This window comes from Toxotes jaculatrix, chromosome 21 (genome assembly GCF_017976425.1).
Source record: "Toxotes jaculatrix isolate fToxJac2 chromosome 21, fToxJac2.pri, whole genome shotgun sequence".
Lineage (NCBI taxonomy): Eukaryota > Metazoa > Chordata > Actinopteri > Toxotidae > Toxotes > Toxotes jaculatrix.
In genome coordinates, this window is record NC_054414.1 from 8514020 (window position 1) to 8536812 (window position 22793).

Below are 22793 nucleotides of genomic sequence, written 5' to 3' on the forward strand. Positions count from 1 at the left end.
GTGAGAACTCAGTTGGAAGTCATTTTTCGCTTCAGTGAGTCCAAATTCCCTGTACCATGCACTGTAACTTGATACCATTAGAAAACTCCATTTAGCAGGGGAGAGCTTAAGAACACAAAAAGGGACTCAGGTGTGTGTAGACAGACTGAACCAGAGACATGTACATCATGTACTCTACAGAACCTACTCTTCCAGGGAAAGGTTGTAAACTTTAAAGCCCATTTCATACTTAAACAGGTTTTGTTTTTACAGCATTTCATTACTGTGTGTCTACGGGATTTAAGGAGAAAGAGGAGCCTGAGTAAAGCAGATAAATAATTATGACAAAAATCATAAGTTCCCCAGAGACTAAGAGGACGCATACAAAAATTCACGACTAAGAAAACTGACATTTAAGGCCAATAAACGTGGTAATGATTAATCTAGTTTTAATACCACTTTAGAGAAAACCTTCAGGTGAAAAGCTACTGTGTCAGCAATGTGTCACTCAGCTGAAATTTTCAATAATACCACTTCATGGTAGCCCTCCGCGTCACCTCTCGACAAAGATTACAACAATAACGGCTTCTTCGCCAGGCTGATAGCAGAGGACGTGTAATCACAAGGAAACCAAATTAAAGGTTCTTTTGTCTGTTAAAGTCTCATCTGAGCGCCAGTTCACCTCCAAGGAGAGTTACAATTAACTCAATGTCATGGAGGCAGCCAAACAATCTGTGCTGTTATTGTTTGTGGTTAGAGCACAGTGGGGGAACATCAACCTCTTAGCCAGCACTTAGTGAAGGTTGTTCTGTTGCTATGGAGCAGCGGTTGGGGGAAACAGAGAGAGGGTGGAGAGGGGAGCTGAGGGAGGGTGGAAAATGGAGGAAGAGACGTGGGAGATGCAGTTATGTTGCTCTTTCTCCATGTTGAAACCTCATGGGGTCTTATACCCAGAGGAGTGCAGCTGACTCTTTCCACTTCCAGTTTCTGGCTATCAAAACATTCTGGTCTGCTGAAATTTAATGAAATAAACAAATCGTCTTAAAACACAGATACATTAAATGCTCCACCGTGGAAAAATAATACGATGTAAAAGTTGCACTATCAGCAACAGGTAACCGATATAACCGATATGACCTTACTTCCAAATACAAGGGCTGGATTTCCAGCCGTCACTGCTGTGAGTTCATTTTTACCTTTAGCTTAACTGTTTCAACTGTTAATTGTTTAGTCAGCACAGGACAACAACATAATTTTTAATGATTCTGAAGAATAAAACAAAATTAATAATAAATTATTGGTGAAAATTATTGGTAAGCATTTATATGTATACACACACACACACACACACACACACACACACACACACACCAGTAATAAGTCTTTGCTTCTTACTATGACCTCATGTGTGTTAATTGATAACTGAAGAATCCTCTTTCCCTTGTGGCAGACGATTTGCCTTGTGTGTGTTTTGCATTTCTCATGTACTGATGAAGATAAATACATGGGAAGGATGCGATTTTAAACAGGTGAAGATACTTTTCATTGATGTTATTTTTGCATCCTGCACCTTTATTCTTGTGGATGTCTGCCTTGACTCTAAATATGCCTGAGCTGAAAACAAGTTTCTGACCCTAGTTCATTTTTATTCTGTTTAACATACCCAGAACCTCAATTGATTTGGCACCTATTATAAAAACACAATTCTAAACAACAGTTTTGGTTGCTAAGTCTAAATCAAAAAACAGATTTCCAAAATCCTGGATAAATGGATAAACAGGACAAGATCAACATGTCTGTTGTGCTCTACAGAAGAAAGACAACAGCTTAACACAGAACAGCTTTATCAGAGAAATGTCATTATTATTCTAGCACTGCATTAAAAGGCACCTCTAAACTAACCATGCAAACCAATTTAGTCAAAAGTATCTGATTTATGTTGTCTTGTTTCTAGTACAAAACATATTTCAATCGGAAAAATGGACTTACTATTCATTGTATAGCCAGAAGTACACTTTAAAAGGACACCTGAAAGACCTGGTGGTGATTAATCAGGGGACTTTCAATGGATAAGGTCAATGTTAAGCTTTTCAGTGCTGAGAGTGATGCTGTAGTAATAAACCTTGCTTTGTTCTGTGAAAACACCAAAAGATTTCGCAGCAGTCTTCTCCTCAATGATAATTTCAACGATGCTTTCTTAGAAACACTGCTGGAAGTCACTGCAGTCTTATTTCCCCAGCAGTCTATTAAAATGACAGAAAACAGCATGTTGAGGATGACACTAAAACTATTTCAAATTGCCAAAGTCACCTCTATATAATAAAATACTCATGGGTCTCGACAGACTTTATTAAACACTTTAAGGTTTCTCGTAGATTTGATTCTGATCCCTGCTCTCCAGCAAAATATAATTACTATCAGTCCCTCAGGCAGTGAAAGATGAATGCCTAAGACAGTGGTGGTGAAGTATATTGGATTGGTGTATATTCCATGGTGGTGTGTACCAGAACCGATTATTCATTTATGACTGACGCATATGATGACAGGATTCTTCATTCTTTCCATCTCAGTACCCTTGCAGAGTACAATCAGTATTTTCATCTCCTATTCAGACAACCACACTGAGCATACAGAAAGCAACTGCTTTAGCTAAAATGTGAATCCTGCTCTGGTCTACAAATGCTCAACTGAGGGTAATTAAGTCGACATCCTCCTCATGGAGCATCACTGAAAAGCCAAGCTGGCTCATGACAAGTTAAGAGAACACTGTGTGAATCATGTGTGGGCACATCCATTGTGTAATGTACTTTTGTGGTCAATCTGTGTGTGTGTGTGTGTGTGTGTACTTGTACAGGCTTGTCTTCAGATAAACAGCTCTCCTCATCTGGTTAGCATACAATAATTACAGACAGCTAAAAAAAAAAAAAAAAAACATACTGTAGGAAGTGACAAACAACAGTCCTGCACACCCCCACAGATATTTCCACTTGTGGCTGATGAGGCATCTGTTCAGGTTGAGGCTGGGTGGATCTATGCTAGAAAACATATGAGGCCATTAAACCCGTTGCACTAACACAATTTCTAAAGATGTAATTTTCTGGGACATCAGGTGCAACAAAGCTAACTGAGGAGTGAGGGAGAAGATGTCAGTCAATTACGATCCGTACACACCCCCACAGTCCTGAGAGGACATCTACAGTAATCAGCCAAAATAAGTGAAATCACTTGTGTGGGTGTACTATGAGTGTGCAGGGCTAGGGGCATAAGTTTAGTTTCAGAGGTGGGCGGGAAACAATAAGCATTATTCATTGAAGACATCCTGGCATGTCACAATAGAAAAAAACTAAAATTAATTATGGCTGAATTCCATCTAGCTGCTTCAGGGCCCTGATATTGTCACTCTGTCATGAGCACTTGTGAACAGAATGGACCCTTTGTTTATGTTATCAGCAACACTTGTGCTTTTCGTGTTACATCAAGTCAAAATGGTGTGAAAAGGGCCACTGAAGTCAGATGTTCTTCAACCAGAAGTTAAATCTATTTCCTACAGTTACATCAGTCAATAACCTAATCTGAAATCGTGTTGTCCATAATAACATCAGCGTAAAAAACAAAAATACTACAGAGATTTCTGCATTATGAATGCATTAAACCTATAATCATGTTCCTTGATAAATAGTTGATACTTCTGATAAATAATGCAGTTTTTGCTATTCTTACTACTACTAAGTGTTCTGTCTTTTCCTCTTATCTTTTATCTTTCTACTAGAGTATTAACGGTACATAAAAACAGATTAAATGTTTTTTTTTAGCTGAAAAACATGCAGAGGAAGAGGCAAAACCAGGGCAGACTGTAAAGCTTAACTGCTGAGAGTGCATGCCTGTACACTGCTGATCACCAGTATTCACTTCATTAGGTCATTAGTTACACTGGTAGTAGTCCGTCGTCACAAGTTAATGGTGCAGAAGAACTTTTTTGAGGGTTTTTAACTAATCCACATCACTGAAACAAAATCACGCAGAGCTAGTTTTCCTGGATATCATTGAAGTACACATGGAAATATTTCTACTTTTCTTGATGATGATCACAATTTATCCTTTTGTTTTTTTTATGTTAGAATAACTAGAACAATATCAGCAGTGTGACTGACCATCCCGTGAGAGGCCACATTTCTGGAGGAAATACTGTAACCCTGACCTCCTCTCTCTTGGGTAGCCAATCAGCAGGGCAAGGCACTTTAGAGCTGCCATTTAAGCCACCCCATCACCATGGTGATGCTTGCTCCGAGTTGGCATGGTATGGGTGCGAGCTGGATCGCCTTGTTAGCTGGCTGAAGGTCAACCACTGGAGACAACACTTGTGATATTCGTTGACATTTTGCAAATGGACAGCAGCTCCCATTACACCTCACACCCCGGCCACAGAGTGCCCAGGCAAGAGAATATTTCAAGCGAAGTTTTGTGGGAAATTAACATGAACGAGTTTATCAACTGAACCTGCTGTCGGGAGGTAAACATTTTGACTCTGTGCTGTACATCTGTTTTCCATAGAGCAGTTAATGAAAGAGCAAACAAAGATTGTCAGGGTGCGATATGCATGAAATAATTGCCAGTGTCACTGCATTATCGAATACCCTCAGCCAGAACAGAATTAAATTGTCCCATTCTCTTGAAAACCAGCGATTATCTTTGACAGCCTAATCCTACCAACACACTGTACTCAGTGATCCATCATCTGTGTTTGAACACTGCTTCATTAGTCCAGCAGGCACACAGAGTATTCCTGTGATAGCATGTGGGTTAGGTGGGAAGAGATTCTGTGTATTGTTCAGTGCAGAGAGTGTGGTGGGTATGTGTATGTGTGTGTGTGTGTGTGTGTGTGTGTGTGTGTGTGTGTGTGTAGAGATGGGGTGAGAGTGAGAGACCCAGAGAATTATTTGAAGGTTGCGAGTCTGACACTTTCAAGCGTGCTGTCTCTGATCAGAACACCGCTGCATATGAATGACCCCCTACTTACTCACCTTGAATGTACAATGTACTGGAGGTCTCTCTCTCTCATACACACAAACACACACACACACACACAATCTGAACTGACACACAGGATGCAAAAGCTTTGACAGAAAATGAGATTCATTATGGCTGTCACTGCTGTCTTGTCAAGCTACATTACAGAGCAGAAGATATCTTACAACACAGTATACTGTGTGACATGCACTAGACTTGGCAATGATGTAATCATGTTGCCCCTAAACTTGACTAATTAAACATGACACCGTCAAATCGTTGCTTTAATTCTTCTTGCCTACAATCCAAAAGTGTTTTTTAAGTGTGTGTGCATGCAACTGGCTGGTCAAAGCACTCATATGAAATGATGTTGCCAAATAACAGTACATAAATAAATATGGACACACACTCAGAAAATATAACTGTGTAGAATGTAACTCTATGCAATATTAATGAACTCCATTAATTATGAATCGGATGTATGGTACTTTCCACTCCATGCTGTGTGAGCAAACATCCTCTGTGCATTATCATTCAATACAACAAATACATACTTTCTTTTACACCGGCTCTTGCTCTTATCTTTATTTGTTTAGCTCAAAGTGCATCCCTCTCTCTCTCAATCTCTACTGCTCTCAATTTAACAGGCTTCTCATTGTGATATGAATAAAAGAAAATTTGGTGTGGATCTAACATCCTCTAGTGAATATTCTGAAGCACCTTGCTGTCTTTTCACGTCTCCTTTCCTGTCTTTGTAGTCTGCTGCCACAGATTCGTGTACATCACATGCTGCCCTGGGTCCTAATCTGTCTCTGACCATCTTCATCACACTCTGGAGGTTCGAACCAGCACATCAGGAGCAGGTGCAATGCGAATTTAAAACAACAGATAGCCTTCAACCGCCAACATGTGCATGAGCACACTGTCGCCAGCTTAGTTGTATTTTAAGTCAGTCAGTCTCAGATTTCAGCTTCTGTCCAGTATACGTTCCCTAACTTGTAAAAAAAAACATTTGTTTTTAAACCATCCTGCGTCCTTCAAACAACCAGTAAGTAGGGACCTGTGTTCTTACCTTCTCCCCCCAGCTTGATTTCCAGGCCCTCAAGGGAGTTGGCTGAGTCCCCCTCCTCTAGGGAGAGCCTTCCAAACAGGCTGCCAGCCATGGTGAACAACACCTCACTACAGTGCACACACTCACAGTAACACACCCAATACAGTATCTGAGGCAGACTGAGAGATCTCCCTCTCTCTCTCCCTCTCTCTCCCTATCTATCCCTGATTCTCTCCTCTTTCTGCCAAAACAGCTCCTCGCTCTTTCCCCCCCTTTACTCCACCTGCTCTTGACGTGAATGTGTATAAGCTGTGCCTGGCTGAGCGTCTTCTCCTCCGCATGAATGAATGGAGACGAGAGAGGGTTGTGTGCATGAGCAAAGGAAGGCGGTGGGGGGTGGGGGTGGGGGTGTCTGGGGGGAGAGGGAGGGAAGTATGATGCTTTCTCTAGGAGGAGGGAGAAAAGGAGGCAGGAAGATCTTCCCTCCAGGCTTCCCTGTGGGGGCTAACCGAGGGAGAGAGAGGCAGAAGGCTGGCTTGTAGGAAGGAGGATCAGTCAGGGAAGCGGTGCAGAGGGAGCAGACACGCATATGCGTGATGACCCTCCTATATCTGACACCACAGACACAGGTACAAACACAGACAGCTTTGCACATGTACTTCTATTTGTGCTTTCTGCTCATATCTCGAGGAATCGCACATCTGAGCTACTTCGCTGATAGGAGCTGTAAAATATCTCATTGCTTCAAATCAAAACTGACCCTTCGCTAACACTTCTTCCAGCCTGTGCAAAAAATAGCCTTGCTGAAAATGCTGCTTTCCAAATTAAAAAAAAAAAAAAAGAAAAAAGACATGAATTGGTTTGGAGAAACAATTTACTGTGTTACTAAAAACGCCAGTCATCCAAACTCAGCCCTCGGCTAGTGTACAAATCAAGACTGACTGACAGCCCATTACAAAAAAGAAACTCCACACACATTTTAACTCTCCATGGAACTGCTTTTCTCCCTCTATCCGGCAGCTGACTGCTGCAATTTATTACAGTACTATAAAGCTTTGAGTTTTAGATTTGGCCCTCTCTTAACTAACATACTCAGAGTCTAAATTTACCAGACATCTGTGGTAAGCTATGGCTTTTCAATCTTTTATGTCTCTGGATCAAGTGTCCTTTGCACTGAGTGAAGAGAAGATGCACTGAAGCACAGTGATGTAGCAGGTTAGAACTGACATAATTCATTGTGGGCTCTCAAACAGGAAAATATAATTCTGCTGTTCTCAAAGTATCACAGTTTTAATTTTGATCTCATGCCAACAAGAGACCAAGTCATCTCACACTGGCAACACATGCCATGCCAAATTTGACTTGGATTCCAGCAATTCCATGGAAACTTTTGCAAAAGGGTGTAATACATTTTTTTGTTATTTCAGGCAAAAATAGCTACATATTTTCATCCTGGGATTTTTTATATAACTAGTTTTAGATAGTCTGGGATTTATTGCAAGACAGTGCACTGTTTGAAATGGTTGCCATGTTTTCAATAACTGGAGTTCGTTATATTCTGCACTGACTGCTCTGAAGTGCCAAACTGAGCCTTTACAACGTCTTTACTTAAAATTTCCTCTTTCCCAGCAGCCTTGAAGTGGTGCCAAACTGTTTTTTATCTTGGGACTTTATCTTACTACTGAATTCTATTCTATTAGAAAGCAAACACCGGTCTTTTTCAAATAAACATCCTTGTATTTCAAAAACTTGAATTGGGTAAAAAAAAAAAAAAATCTATAATAAAAGACTGACTAATTGTTTCCAAAGAGAAATTTGAAGTTGTATGTGTGCATATGAAACTGGCCACTTCTGCAGATCTGATGTGCACGTGCATGAGTGGAGGACTGTGAAGGATACAACAGCAAATCCTCTGAGGCATGACTGATCTAAGACTGGAGTTTTAGCGCTCTATTAGCCAGCTCATTAAGTCACATTAGAACTCAGGAGATGAGATACATGTCCTGAGTGCTGGAACAACCAGAAACCGTTCAGTATCTCCTCCCTCTTTTCTCTCTCACTCACACACTCACACACTCACACACTCACACACACACACACACACACACACACACACACACACACACACACACACACACACACTTAAACACACAAAGATGCCCTCATCATAGCGAGACCAAGCCACTTACCGGAGTCAGAGCTGGATGTTGCCACGGGCATTTTAAAAATTGGTTCCTCCCAGTGTCCTCCACAAAACTTGTTAGGTCAACTGCAATGAAAGAGAGTGGAAAAACAATGAAAGGATTTGCATTGAAAACATTAATGAAGTATTGATTGTGAATATGAAGGCAAAATCCCCTGGCTGTCAGACCGCTGAGGCAGAATTAAGGCTGAAACAAGGGAAGGAGAGCAGAGCTGTGCTGTTGAGGGTTGAGGCCCTTCAAGTAAAACACAGGGATCAGTGGAAATCTTAACGCAGCAAAGACAGAGAAAACAAATCCGTTTCTTTCATAAGGACAGTCAGTGGACTTGTGCACGCTGCTTCTAATTTCTCTGAACAAGCTCCCACACATGACAACTGCGATCTAACTTTATTAATACCCAAAAATAGAATAACCAGTTGCTCTGGTAACACCCAAACAGTTTTAGCCACCATGTCCATCAGGAATATTATTATAACAGTTGGAAAGACAGAGTGAGCGGGTGAGCCGAGTGGGCAGGCCAGCTTACATTAGCTTAGTGAGGATCTCTGTTGATTCTAACTGATCAATTTAACATGAGGCTGCAAGAAAAGGCAACAAGCCTTACAGACAAAAGAGTGGGAGATGCAGCATCTGTTGTCCTGAGATCCAAAATTGGTTTCTTAGGTGAAGTGGAATTTGTGAAATACACACAGAAAATAGCAATTAGGAGCTACAGAGGGTGTGTTGGGAGCATAAACAGAACAGGCAATCAATGCTCATGGGGCTGAAGAGAGACAAACAGAAGAAACTATAAGAGGGATGTGGAGAAAACTGTGAGGCAGGAAGGTGGAAACATAAGGGGTGTGTGTGCAGGGGGTGGGGGTGTGGGGCAGACAGAGAAGGAGAGAGAGAAGGGGGAAGGAAGAGATCAAAGAAGAACAATGGTGAGGAAGAAAAAAGCGTGGCTGATGAGGGAGAGCCTGTGCTATCCAAGGATGCTAATTCCTGGTTGCCATGACAATAGCTATCCACGAAGGAACCTGTGCTGTGGTGGACAAAACCCAGCGATATCACCACAGGGTCACTGTGTGTCAACGCGTGCGTATGTCAACAGATGAAACCTGTTTCAGCCTCTTCATCATTGATCAGGATTGCAGTGATGAAGAGTCTTCACAAAGCAATCCAGCGTTTGAGAAAGTACATTAAATGGCCAAATGGGGGCGCTATCCCTCAGTAATGTTAAAAATGACTGTTACATTGTAAATGCCTTTTGTCTGGCTTCCAGTGTTATTTATTTAATGAACTGAATGAATAAATTTCTACCCTCGGATGGAATCACACTCCCTTTCTAGTCACTCAGTTGTCATTAAACATAAAAATGAAGATGTCTTCAAGCTCGGTGGTATGTATTTTTAATAATTGGATTCTCTGCGCAGGGATCGAAATATTCCCAAATCCTATTTGTTCACAGATTTGGAGGCTGACAACTTTGTGTCTAAGCATTTCATCAGCACATCCTGGTGCACCAGTTAAAGATTCATCCTATAAACTGTTACATGTGAACCCACAGGAGAAGATGTTTCATTTATAATCAAAAAATATTGATCCACCAAAATGAGGGATGCCTGGGGATGCTTTGGAGATTTTACTGCTTTTTCACACCTCTGAATACAGGCTGGAGTAATTCATTTCAAGATATTGCGAAGACTTCATCACTCTAGTGACAGCTTGGCTTTAAATTTATCCCTCTGTATCTATTTAACATCATCTATTAATCCTCGCAATAACCTGGTTTATTCTGCCATATGTCTTGATCCCGTCCATGTTTTTTGGTCTTCTATATTTAACTCCCTCTCTTTGTCTTGTGTAATAAATCTATTTCTCTTACCCCACAGACATGCCATATCATATTAGGAACAGCACCACCTGAACTCAGTGTAACTGATTCAGAGAAAAGCCGCATTTTTCAAGTGCTTTTTTTCTTTGGGTTAAGTGTAGGCGGCTTTATGATGTTTTTGAGGTTAGTAAATGTTCTTTTTTTCCTCTTTAAGTTAAACTGTTTCATTTCACTATTCTGTGATGGAACCATATGTTTACTCGTTGAACAGCTGCAACCGCTGCTACCGGTGTGACACTGAAGCACATTCTTATTTACTGAAGGACCAAGAGGTTTAGTAAAACTCTGACCTATGCGGATCCGTTCCTTAATACTGCATACCAGTCCCCCTGGCTTATCCGTGGCATCCTGTGTTTGTGCTCTGAAATGAGCTTGTTAAAAGTATGCAGAGACCACACGGCAGCTAAGAAGTCAAAGCTGATTGCAGCAGGACTTGGCTGTTCTAGAGCTGCGCTGACACACTTGGGGTAGGTGGGAATCTTTTCTGCTCTCTGCTGGCTCTTTTCTTATAATACTGATGGGGTAAAAATTGGCCAAGATCCGATCACTGATCAGATGAACAGTGTGTAAATAAGTGATCCTTCAATGAGGTAAATGTTGGCATTTTCACACTAATTATCTTACTGCTGCAGATGGAAACGACCCTGCAGTTGTGCACATTGTTTACATACACAAGTAATACCTTGCATATGTAAACTGCCCTGCTCTCTGAGTGATGTTCACTGTCTCTGTTATTCAAACCACACACACACATGCAGTTACACTCATCCAGCTCTCCATCTTCCTCAGTCTATTTCAGGAAGAGAGCAGCTCAATAGCACAGCTGCCGTGACATCACATTCGCAGACCTGCTATCATCTCTACACTGTCAATCTGTTAAAACAAGGGGCCAGCTGGGTGTGTCTTTTTAGTGTGTGGGGTTTGTGTGCATGCACACTGATCTACAATTATGTTTTTAGACACTTCTGGTGCCTAATAAGCCTTCCCAGTGTGACAACAAGCTAAGTTTAAATTTCTGCATCACCCTCGTCTTACATAACCAATAACGAGGGCAAAGGTCAAGGTTTTAGTGCCTTTAAAATATCCCTGAAATTCAAGATAATAAGCACTTCTTCCACCTTTTTTTTTTTAAACCGACAATAGACGGTTTCTTTCTACTACTCATTGAGGATTTGTGATTTATTTCATTCAAATTACTTTTCCTTTGCTCCTGAAGAATTTTGTCTGCGAGCACCACAAGCCTGCACTCTCACATGAAACCCATGTGCTGTGTGTATGTATTCTCTATCACTAAAGATCCCCAGCAATAGTTGAGGGAAGTATGTATTTCGTTATGGTAATGCTTGCAGACATATCAAAAGTACAACTGCACATGGAGCCTGCATCCAAAAATGAAAATTTTTTGAAACTGCATCTTCCAGCACATTTTGGCCTGGAGCGACAGCACAAGTGGTGGCCCAGGTGTTTGTATGCCAAGTGTAAAATGCCTTGAGCTGTTCCCACAGTGAGGCTGCATTAAAGCCTGTAAACATGCTTACACACACACAGACACGCACGCACACACACACACGCACCGGCGACCAAACAAGTCTTAATCCACACATGCAGCCTGGCGTCAGGCCTAAAAATAACCCTGCAGCTCCCACAGGTTCAGCTCCTCTCATTACTTTACAAGGGAAAACTGTCGTATCCAAGACAACCATGAGCAGCTCTTTGCCGTTTTCCCCGGCGCTTTGCCATGGCAACAAGGGAAAATGCGTAAAATAATAATAAGTTAGAGCTAAAATTGGATCTATTAGAAGGTTTGAGCTACGCTTCCATACAGAGTAGCTCTTTATCAGAGGAAATTATTTTCTACCAGCAACATGTAGCATTCACGCAACAGACAGGGGATCAAGCCAAAACTAATGATTTAACTGCACTTTCAGAATGACGGTCTATGATGACACATGAACAGCTGAACCTGATCCCACTGTTTCTACAGCTCTAAAAATCCCGAACAACAATGTCACCAGACCTGAAGAAAAGAAAGTGTGCAGCTATAAGGCGGTTTATTTAAGAAAATTAAGAGTTTCCTCAGAGCAAAATGCAATCCTCTCAGAGTTTATACTATTCTTACAAAGATACTGGAATGTCACTTAAGAGGCTTCATGGAAACTATCATAAGAGCTTCTTTTGATTATCTGCCCTCAAGTATCTTGAAGAAAGTACTAGTATGTTTATGCTTCCCCGTTGTCTATGTTCTAGACTAAACTCTTTCTCAAAAGATATTAAAGCAATTCATTCAATCTTGCCTTCTGGGGCTCACATCATCTTCCAAGTCACTACAAATCCAAACACGGTGTTGAGGTCTTTTGAAGGAGAGCATAAATTCAAACGCAGTTTAAAGCAGTCAGCGCAGCATGGTTGAATGATTTCAAAAATCAAGGTTACATTACGTGCATATTAATACACAAAATGTGCTACACCATGGCAGCAAGAGGAAACGGCATGGAAAAGAACACTCGATTTGTTTTTTCGTGGATACAGATATTAACTTCATCTTAGCGTGCCTCAAAAAATCTAATCATAAATGATTAACCTTCAGCAAACAGCTTTGGGACTCATTAGCCACCTCAGCCACATGAACTACTCAGAGGTTCTCAAACAGTAAGAAATCTAGGGTCAAGTTCATTATCTCCTGTGTAATTATTATGGGTTTTTTTTTTCTGTATTCTACATAACTAAAGGCCAGCCAGTTTTCTTCCACCATCAACAGATACATTGAAAACAAGACATGTAATACATCCTGATGATGTTGCTGTTGAGTCTTCCTTTTCCTCAGTCCTGTACACGTTGTAATTGGTGTAATTAGAATTAAATGTCATGTACATACCACTGAGAGGCTAAAGGACTCAGGCAAAGTGCTGAGAGCCACCTAGGGGGAGCATTTACAATCACCACCCTGCCTGGATTTCATTAAAGGTCCCCACTCCTTCCATTTTATTTATTTATTTATTTTTTGGAGAAAGCAGCCATGATGGAATAAACAAAATGAACGTCACTATTTCAATGTCAAATCTCTCTTGACAGAAACTCTGGGGATTATAGCACAAATATTACAGGGAGAATCTGCACTTTAAGTGATGAGCTAAGTGCTGACATGATCATAATGAAAACATTAACATTGCTGAGGTATAGTAGCTAATGTTACCATGTTCAGCATCTTAGTTTATCATGTTAATGTGCTAACACTTGTTAATTTGCTTTAAAAACACTACAACAGTACAGCTGAGGCTAATGGGCATGTCTTCAGTTTTGCAGATTTTAACTTGATGATACTGCGAAGAAGCCATTAGAATTCATTCTGAGTTGGCGATGAATGTCTGTATCAAATTTCATAGCAATCCATCCATTTTTTGTCAAGATATTTCAGTCTGGACTGACTGAAACTGCCACCCCTGGAGCCACATCGCTAGGCTAAAAATACCTTGTTTCCCTATTAAAAAGAAAATCCATATATATGAACGCAGTGGAGAAAATGAAATTATGCAGTCGTCACTTCAATGGCACTGTCTCTGTATGTGGAGATCTGTGCCGACGGGGGTGAGGTGGCAGGTGTGAGAGTAAATGAGCAGGTCATTTTTATGAATGACACCACAGAGGTTGGGGAAAAGATGCTGAGGCTGAGTGAACCGCTGCTGATTAATCTCCCTGTGGAATCGAGTGTGGACGGGCTCTACGTCTAGAGCCTTTCTCTCTGCCAGCTACAGCTGATTACAATTACTGTTTGATGCAGTAATTAATCACTCAGTCCATCAAAGCAGTAAAACTGAACAGTGCCATGGTCCGGCAGCCACTGAAGGTGTTCTTATGAAGGGTATTCTGTATGAGACATCAAATAAGCAGGATGTCCTCTGACTTATTCTGTATAATGAGATGTAGGCAAGGATCAGGGTCACACAGCAAAAGCTCTTTGAATTTTTCTGAAAGTGTGACCAATATTAAAGGATTTGTATTAATTTAACGTCATGTATGCATTATTCTGATGCTCAGACAAGTCGTGGTTACATCGTCTGCACCACCATGCTGCCATTTTTTTTTTCTGATTTGATCCAATTTCATGTCTCTTACCAAACATATTCAAACCTTCCTAAGAGAATTCAGAGTGAAGGACACATCACATATTATTCAAAGTCTAAGGAGCCTGACTTCAGGCACAGTTCTTAAATCGTTAAAGAAGTGCTTAGACGATGTTTCTGTCAACGTCAAACCAGACCTGCTGATCTTTCAGCCAATCCCCAAAGTTGTCAAAAGCACGGAAATTTATGGTAAACCTCCCACTTCCAAAACAGAAACTGATAAAGAAGGCTTAAGTTACTTTAATCCTAGTCAAAAACTCTTTGAAAATGAGACCTATCTGAATGTGGTTTGATATGAAAATCCAGCAGAGGGATTTTCATTCTAAGTAACTATAAATTATGCATCTTTTAGAGAGACTGTACTGAATGTCTATCGTGACAAGAGCTTTGATTTCAAAAGACTGTTCCAAAATAACAATATCATTATCTGCACTAAATCGGTTCCTTTGTGTAACAGATGGTATACAGACCAGTCTGTGTAGACGTGTATAGACTAAATAAACTCTTTATATAGTACAGAGTCTGTGACAATGTTTAAGAAACATTTTTATTTATGGTTTTGTTATTATTCCTGGCTGCTCTTTTGTCTGGGGCACAACTTTAAAAAAAAGTCTTTCTTCTCTTTCCCAACCAAGTACGATTGGACAAGTAAGATTTTTAAAGTTGAAATAGCTAAGGTCTGATGCTGTAAGTTATTAAATAAATTTAAATGTAAACCAAACTTGTGGTATCATAATGACCCTCAAATATTCCCATACCCCTCCCTGCCTAAGTAGTCACAACTGGATAGTACATCTCAGCTATCACTGAAAATACAATAACTTCTCTCTCACTGGCAGAGAGATATTTCCTTCACAGTGATAAAATGTCCTCACACTGCGACAGTTAAACATAAGGCTAAACAAAAAAAAAACAAAACAAAACAAAACAAAACACCATAGACATTTGAGAAAAACTGTTAAGCACAAGTTCAGGATCCTCTTGTTTTGGTGAGTGCGACTTTAACCATTTCTAACAAAAGATATAGAAAATGAAAATCATATGAAATGGATTTCCAATTAATTACAATATCAACACAAAACCAAAGCCTTTCATATTTCCGTCATTTAGGCGCAAATGTCAGGGAACAATATTATTGTGGATCTCTCTCTCTCTCACTCACACACACACACACACACACACACACACACACACACACATATAAAGAGAGAGATGTACTCTTATTAATACGCTCATCCTAACTACATTTCAGACACCTGCCCGTCTGCTGGTCCGCATGTGCTAAAACATCTGGGCACTAAAAAAAATACGTGGGCATGCGCAGTGGCAATGAACAGGTGAATGACGTCCATCCACTCTTTGTTATCAACATTATTCTTGGGTTTTATTTCCCACACTCAGACTGCCCACAGACTGTGATCATTCTAAGTCAGGCTGCCATAGATATCGTAGCTATGTTTTACCTGTAACCGCTGTACAGGTGCAAATAGCCTGGGGTCAATTAGGTTAGTTAAAAAAAAAAAACCTGGCTAATGATTGAGGCACAAATGATTACGTAGCGCTCTCGTGCCTGAATGTGCATACGCCTCGATGAAATGATGCACGAGGTTTAAAAATAAGTGGAAATGAACGTATTTTTAAAGGTAATAAGACTTCATCTCTTCAGGAGGTCTTACTCGCTCAGGAGGGATGAAATAACTGACTGCGTGTAGCCTATCAGTAGCCACCTGGCGAGCGGGGAAGGCGGACTACGTCTCTGGAAATGCTTTACTTGAAAACGGCATAAACGATATCCACGTTTCCTCCATGAAAAAAAAAAACCCGCTCACCTGAGATTCTGCAAGACGAGGTCTGAGATGTCTCTGCCGGTCGGCTCGCAGTTGCTGAAGCACGGCAGGTCTTGTTTAATCTATGCAGTCACTTTCACAACACCGAAGCCAACGGCAACCCACACAAACTGCTATCTTTAACCTAAAACGGCTCGCGTGCTCTCACAAATAGCTCCATTGATTAAAAGCCTATTGGCTGTTCTGCACGCGATGATCCGCTTTCCCCAAAGGATGCCCTGCAGGGTTTGGTGATAACAATAAATAAACGCGTCTTTTCGTGTGGTAACCCCTGTGTGAAGTTGAAGCCCGTCCGCTGCTGTCGATGTGAATCCATACAACACCAGCAATAGGATGGACCAACTTGCAAACGCAGGTTTCCTAATGATACAGTGCCATCTAGTGGCAATAAGAGCAGGCACAGTTTGTAAAAACAGAACAGCAGAGCATGTCTGTTTAATACTTTAATTCCATTCAAGTCTTCATTGTAAAGTAATTTTGATTTTGTTACAAATTATTTACATTTTTGGCCAACGAACAAATAGATATACGGAGAGGAGCAGACAAACAGAGAGAGAGAGAGAGAGAGAGAGAGAGAGAGAGAGAGAGATTTGCATGCACGTTAAATAATTAAACATGTAGAGCCACAAAGTCCAGTGCAGGTTGTCTTTTGAGAATCTCAGTGTTTTTGACCGTCGGTTAATCAAAGGATCAGGGAAGGGTTAACACTGGAGTCTTTTACCACTGATCACTGTAGTCCGAGCTGTAACATTAAAACAAATGAATTAATTCATTAAAAAAAAGAGAAAATAACTTATAACTTGATGGATCCTAATACACCAGCTCTGACAGATCACTAGCTAAACTGTCAGAACATGTGGCTGTGACATTACAATGCTGGCACGGCCAATAACCTTTTGTAGACCCAAGGTGAGATAAGATGCTCGTCAATACTCACTTGAAGATTAAAGAATATTAACATGGAGCTAAAAAAAAAAAAAAAAAAAAACACTACACTACACATCCCCCTGCAGTAAGGAATACAGCAGTAAAGCAGTTTGATAATATGCTGGTCCAACAGGACTGTGTCTTAAAGATTTTAAATAAGGCTGAGGGCAGCCAGAGGTATAGACTGCTGCTATGCTACTGTGGATGGCAGTTATAATGTGTTATCTGAAACTCAAACAGTTTGCTAATGGGAGATGAAATATTGGGCCATTTTATGCAGGTCTTGTCTCATTAAATTGCACGTTCTTCTTCCTTAATTAATGATGACAAACAGATTACTGTCACATTTAATATCATAATTTAGGACACAGTGTTTTTGCTGATCAGACCCCCTCCCCTTCCCATCCTGGTAATGGAGCTTTTCTTAACTATAGTGGTGTTTCCCTCACCGTGGTTCAGTATCTTGGCTTGAATCAGCCCCAAACAGCAGCCACGCCACCGCCTGCTCGGGGGTCGACCTCTTCCCATACCTGGAGAAAGACAAACACCAGCATGTAATGACTGCAACTCAACATTAATTGGAGATTCTCATTCATGTGAAGCTGTACACCAGCAGTCACTCAGTCAGCATTTCACCGGGTGCTCTGATGTCAGCCTTGTTATTAATTTCAGGACATCTTTTTTCCAAGACTCATCCAGCTGTGAACAAGGCAAGTTAGGCTGCATACGCCCCGTTGAGTTTTTATCAGCACTACATCTCTGCTCGATCTCTGCGGTCCAATCAAAACAAAAATCAGCTGTGCAATTATCTGAGAGAAAAGGAGAATTTTCAAGTTCACTGCCCAGTGTCCAGCGAGGCAGCCACAAACAAGCTCCTCCGACTTCAATGCAAAATCAATGCCTGGCCACTGAGGAGTAAACCTTCCTTTTGTTTGAAGATGTGAGGGGCTGCACCCTGTGGCACACAGTCCTTTGAGTCTAATGACAGATCCAAGCCTCTTTAATTACAGAGCAGGAGGGTTAATGATGAGACTATACTCAGCTGCCATCACAGGAAAGCTGCACACCCACCAGTTTCTCTAGATGGAACAAAAGAAATGTATGTGCCGCACCGGGGGGATGGTGTATTTGATGCAGTTACCTTGTCAAAACAGTTGTCGTAGCCATATTGTAGTTACAACCCATAAGAAAACACTGAAAACTTAAATATGAAGAAATTTCATTACAGGTTGACAATAAATAATAATAATAATAATAATCATAATAATAATATGCATTACATTTCAAAGTCTGAGAGGTGTAGAAAACCTACAACCATGTAGATATTATACTGTGTTATGATCCAATCTTGATTCACCTGCTATGAGTCCAGGCTGTCTGGTGTTCTCATATGTCTATTACAAGATGTGGGGTCACAGTGGAGCCATTACAGGCTTCTCTCTGGTCTGAACTTTATATACCCATCAGAGGAAAGCCAGGCTCCAACCCTCTGCCTCATTATTTCTTATAACAAGAACAGCAGTGCTTTGTAACTTCAGCGAGATGACGCAAGAGTTCTCCTCGGCTTGCCGAAGAAGGGCTGAACTTTTGACCAGCAACTAAAAGGTCTTGGTTGAGAGTGAAAAAGAGGCCTCATATGAGTGAATTCAAGCCATAACAGGAGGGCTCCATCCAGAGATTTAATCCCCCACATCAAAGGAGGTGGACTCCCTGTCCGACCCAACCCCAGGATTAAAAGTTACCAAAGCAATGCATGTTGTTCAGAATTTATTAGGTTGCTCAGAACTTTAATATTAAATAGACTCTGAAGGATCATGTGCAACCAGATAGTCTCTGTTCCCTTCTAACACTGGAGAAATTCCTGAATTGTCTAGTTTGTTTTATTAGAAAAAATAAAAAATAGAAGAGCAGGGAGATGTTTGGAAAAAAAAACACACACACACACACGCATTTGTAATGTAGTTAGGTAAAGCTGACTCACCTCTGCCTGGTGATGAGGTTAACATAATGCCTGACAGCGGCGTGGTATTTGGCCCACTCCTCCGGTGAGGCGTTGCTCCCCGGGCTCTCCGGTTTGGGAGGGTAGGCGTCCGCAAAGCTGCTCAAACACAGCAGCAGGCAAACGACGAGCGCTGCAAGCATCATCCACGATCTCAGCATGTTGGCCATCTGAGGGGAAGGAGAAATACCGTGGTAATGTAATACTGTTCTCCAAAAAATAAATAAAAAATCGAATTAAACTCGAATTAAATTTCCTTGAAGCTAAAATATTATTCTTGTGATCTTTATGGTTCTGTTCCATCTCCCATAAACACCTCGACGCGCAAAAAGTCTTTAAAGTATTTCAAATATTATATAAAACACATGAACTGATATGAATTTCACATGAAATTACTCGCAAAAACATTTTTCTTGTGGGCGCAGTTGGAAACTGAAGGTGCAGCAAAGTAAATGCAAAAGTAAGCAGACTCACTTTCTGACAGTTGTCTCCTGGTGTAGTCACCCCGGTGGTGCCCCTGCCTTGCTGCTCTCCTCTCGGTTCACAGGGTTATATAGTGTGCGATGGATACCTGATGCGCACTGAGTAACACTTAACCACACCCCTCGCTTTTCCCCCCGGCACCATCAGCGGGTCACTTATCTCTGGCAAAAGCTGGAGGACACACTCAGACCTGAACTTCACTCTCTGCCTCGCTGCGGGTTAAACGTGACACATATGCATAATCCTCCCAGTATTTCTATATTTAGTTTGACATTTGTGGTTAATGGCTTTCCTTGTGGTTCTGTTGTGTTGTTTTGAAATTTGATTAGTTATCGATTTGCATTGATTGTAAATCATAGTAATCAGTACATGAGATTGTACTCTGACTGGAAAATCCGGCTGCTCTTTCAGCACCACGAACAGCGCCATGAGACGGCAGCCGTGGTCCTGGGTCACACAGGTTAAAGGCACTTGGAAATCACACCTGTATTAAAGTTAGAATGCCTCTCAGCAAACAGGCTCATTGAGCTGACCCAACACACCAGCCATCAGAAAATAACACCACCCGGGCCTTCACACTTGAAACAGTAATGGCGGGTACAGCTCTTCAGAAACCTTCAGTGTATCAACAATTGGAGAGAGATGGGATGAGTGACCGTGCTGTCCTCCCCACATACAGCTCAGCAGCTGGGAAAACACATTATAGCTGCTATTGTCCTTTTTTTTCCACTATAACTTACCTGGAATGTGTCATTAGAGAAGGGAAGTAAGAAGTTCTGTGTACGCTTATTGAAAATATGTCACTTTCACAATATTAGCTCGATATTTATTACCTGAATATAAGATATCAACTTCAAAACGTTTGTGGTAATCTATAAAATGTATAGCTTTTTTCTCCAGTTTTACAAGTGTGTGTGTGTGTGTGGAGAGAGAGAGAGAGAGAGAGAGAGAGAGAGAGAGAGAGAGAGAGAGAGAGAGAGAGGCAGTTGGGGGGATTTCTTGCAGTGCATACAAGGTTGTAATCAGAGCCATCCAATTGTTTTATTGACTCCGGTGTACTCTGTGCATGGATACTTAATGAACAAACACATTCATCTTCAGGTAGATACACAGGATATGGGATGGGAAACACCACATTATAGACGTGGGTTCATTTAAAACAGCTTCACAACTTTTTCTTTGGAGAACACAAACAAAAAAACGTAACAGATTTTATGAAGCACTGGACAAATGCACATTAATTCATACTAATTCATTAATATGACCTGTACCTTCTCCAAGAATGATGCCGCCTAACGTGTGATCATTAGCCCGGACACCTTTAGCCTTCTATGACTCATCACTCCTGCATGCATTATTCAGATGGTGATAAGGCCTTTAATATGGTCTGGAGGTCATAGGCTACAGTGTCCACAGATCAATAATGCTATTGTGTTTCACACACATGGAAATAGTGGCAGCAGCACGCTTCAGGGAAAGTCATTTTCAGCACTGTAATCCTCTGTATGATTGAATTAAATGATTCACTGAGGTGTGGGTGGATCAAATATCACTTTTATTAACCCTTACATGCCGCCTTTCCAAATTCATATCACCACAGAGGCTCTGAGGGAGGACGTGGACCTGATGGTGCTGATATGACTGGCAAAAAGACACTGAGTACACAAATACCTTTCAGGTCTCAAGTGCTGAGACTGAGTCTAATGTAATCAGCAAAATTTATGATCGGTGCAGCGGCTCCTGTTTATCTCGGATCTTCACGGTCTACTGTTCAGTTCATAACGCCTGAACTCATCCCTTATCCTACGGTGCAGGTGCAGCCATGTCTTTGGCACTGTGTGCACATGTTGAGGGGATCTTTTATTTTCTTAATTTTTTATAGTTAACTGTTGACTGGAGTTCTGAGGTGGCTTCTTCATCATTTAAAGGCCAAATCTATGCCAGTGTCTCCTGTCACCATTAGAGACACAGTGGATGACACCTGCCATTAAGAAGTGTTTGTCTCAGGGTTTTGTGACATTGTGTGGTCTAGTTGCTTCAGAAGTTATTAACTTGGGAGGGGGATACTCAAAATTCATTGTTGTTCTTGTAGCGTTCATTTACAGTCTGTGTGTGATTGACTGATGCTGAGGAAGAGCAGTGTGTGGGTTTTTAATCATATAGCCACAATAATAGAGGCCTTTATACTTTTTGCATGTGGGAAAATCCATCCTGTATATAGTATGAGTCACAACCTATGAGGTTGAGGACTTATTAATTAATAGCTATATTAATATAGCTGCAGTTTTATTCTGCAGCTGATAAAATTGCATAAAGCAACTGGTGCAAACATTTTGTTCCAAAAAGTTTAGATGGAAAGTCAACATGGAATTACCTCTGTAATATTAATTCAAGCAATTGCTTTCCTTAAACTTAATTTGTGGGCGTTTTAGCATTTAATGATAGAACATTGCTGCAGATGTGAGAGGAAGAAACATGACGGAGACATGCTGCAGTTATCATTTCCTGTATGGTACGCATCTTAGCCATTGAGCAACATAGATACTTCAACAGTTCATTCTCTAGAGAATGAATGAACAGTACAGGCTTGTACATTCAGAGAACGCACACCAAAAAGGAATCCTTCATGATAACATTCCACAGACGTACTGTTAGATACTGCAGCAAAGAAACTGTCAGGTTGCCACACAACATAACAGCACACTACATGTTGTTCTGCTGGGCTCCCTGGGGAAGCCATGACAACTCCTTGCATGTGTTTATAGAGTCATAAAAAAAACCAGTGGGTTTTCTTTTGTCTGTCCCTAAACCCTTGTCAAAAACTTGATTTGGACATAAATCTCAACTGACAGCCTCAGTAGAGCTGCTGCTGCTGCTGTTGACAATAAACAGGCAGTTAAAGTGTATATGACCACGCCATAAAGGCTGTAAGTGGATTGTGGTATTACACATTGATTGCACTGACCATTTCTGAGCAATTATTGTGTCATAATTCAAACTGGTATTTGTGGGACAATTTGCTTTTACACACAGTGACGTCCGAAACTGATGCAAAATAACAAAACACAACCTAAATTGGAAAACTGTGGCTTTTAACACTTTTGATGAGTTGAAAAAAAAAAGATGGGGAATAGCTTGAAGTGATTAAATAATGAATAAATTAAGCCCTCTCTTGTTTTAATCACCCATTTCCCACAGCTAACGGTGGCCATCCTGAACATTTAGTTAATCCTACTCCAGTAATCAGCGTCAATGCATTCACTCCCCTGGCCATAAAAGTCGATGGCAAGAAACAACAC

General features: G+C 40.9%; 2 protein-coding genes across 2 annotated transcripts in view; both read right to left on the bottom strand.

Moving 5' to 3' along the window:
- The window catches only part of mpp2b (membrane palmitoylated protein 2b), a 35658-nt gene extending 19288 nt beyond the window's left edge, over positions 1-16370 (bottom strand). The window contains exons 1-2 of the mRNA XM_041067210.1: positions 16068-16370; positions 8227-8306 (exon numbers count right to left, since the gene is read on the bottom strand). Of these exons, the coding sequence (XP_040923144.1) occupies positions 8227-8257 (31 nt within the window). The 5' untranslated portion in view covers positions 8258-8306; positions 16068-16370. The remainder of the gene's footprint in view (positions 1-8226; positions 8307-16067) is intronic.
- A 261-nt stretch (positions 16371-16631) lies between these two features.
- LOC121201405 (peptide Y) lies at positions 16632-19544 on the bottom strand. Its single transcript, XM_041067229.1, has 4 exons — positions 19486-19544; positions 18994-19181; positions 17462-17542; positions 16632-16827 (listed from the first exon to the last, which is right to left on the bottom strand). Exons 2-4 carry the CDS (start codon positions 19179-19181, stop codon positions 16803-16805), a joined length of 294 nt encoding a protein of 97 aa, XP_040923163.1. The 5' UTR covers positions 19486-19544; the 3' UTR covers positions 16632-16802.
- Positions 19545-22793: the final 3249 nt, after the last annotated feature.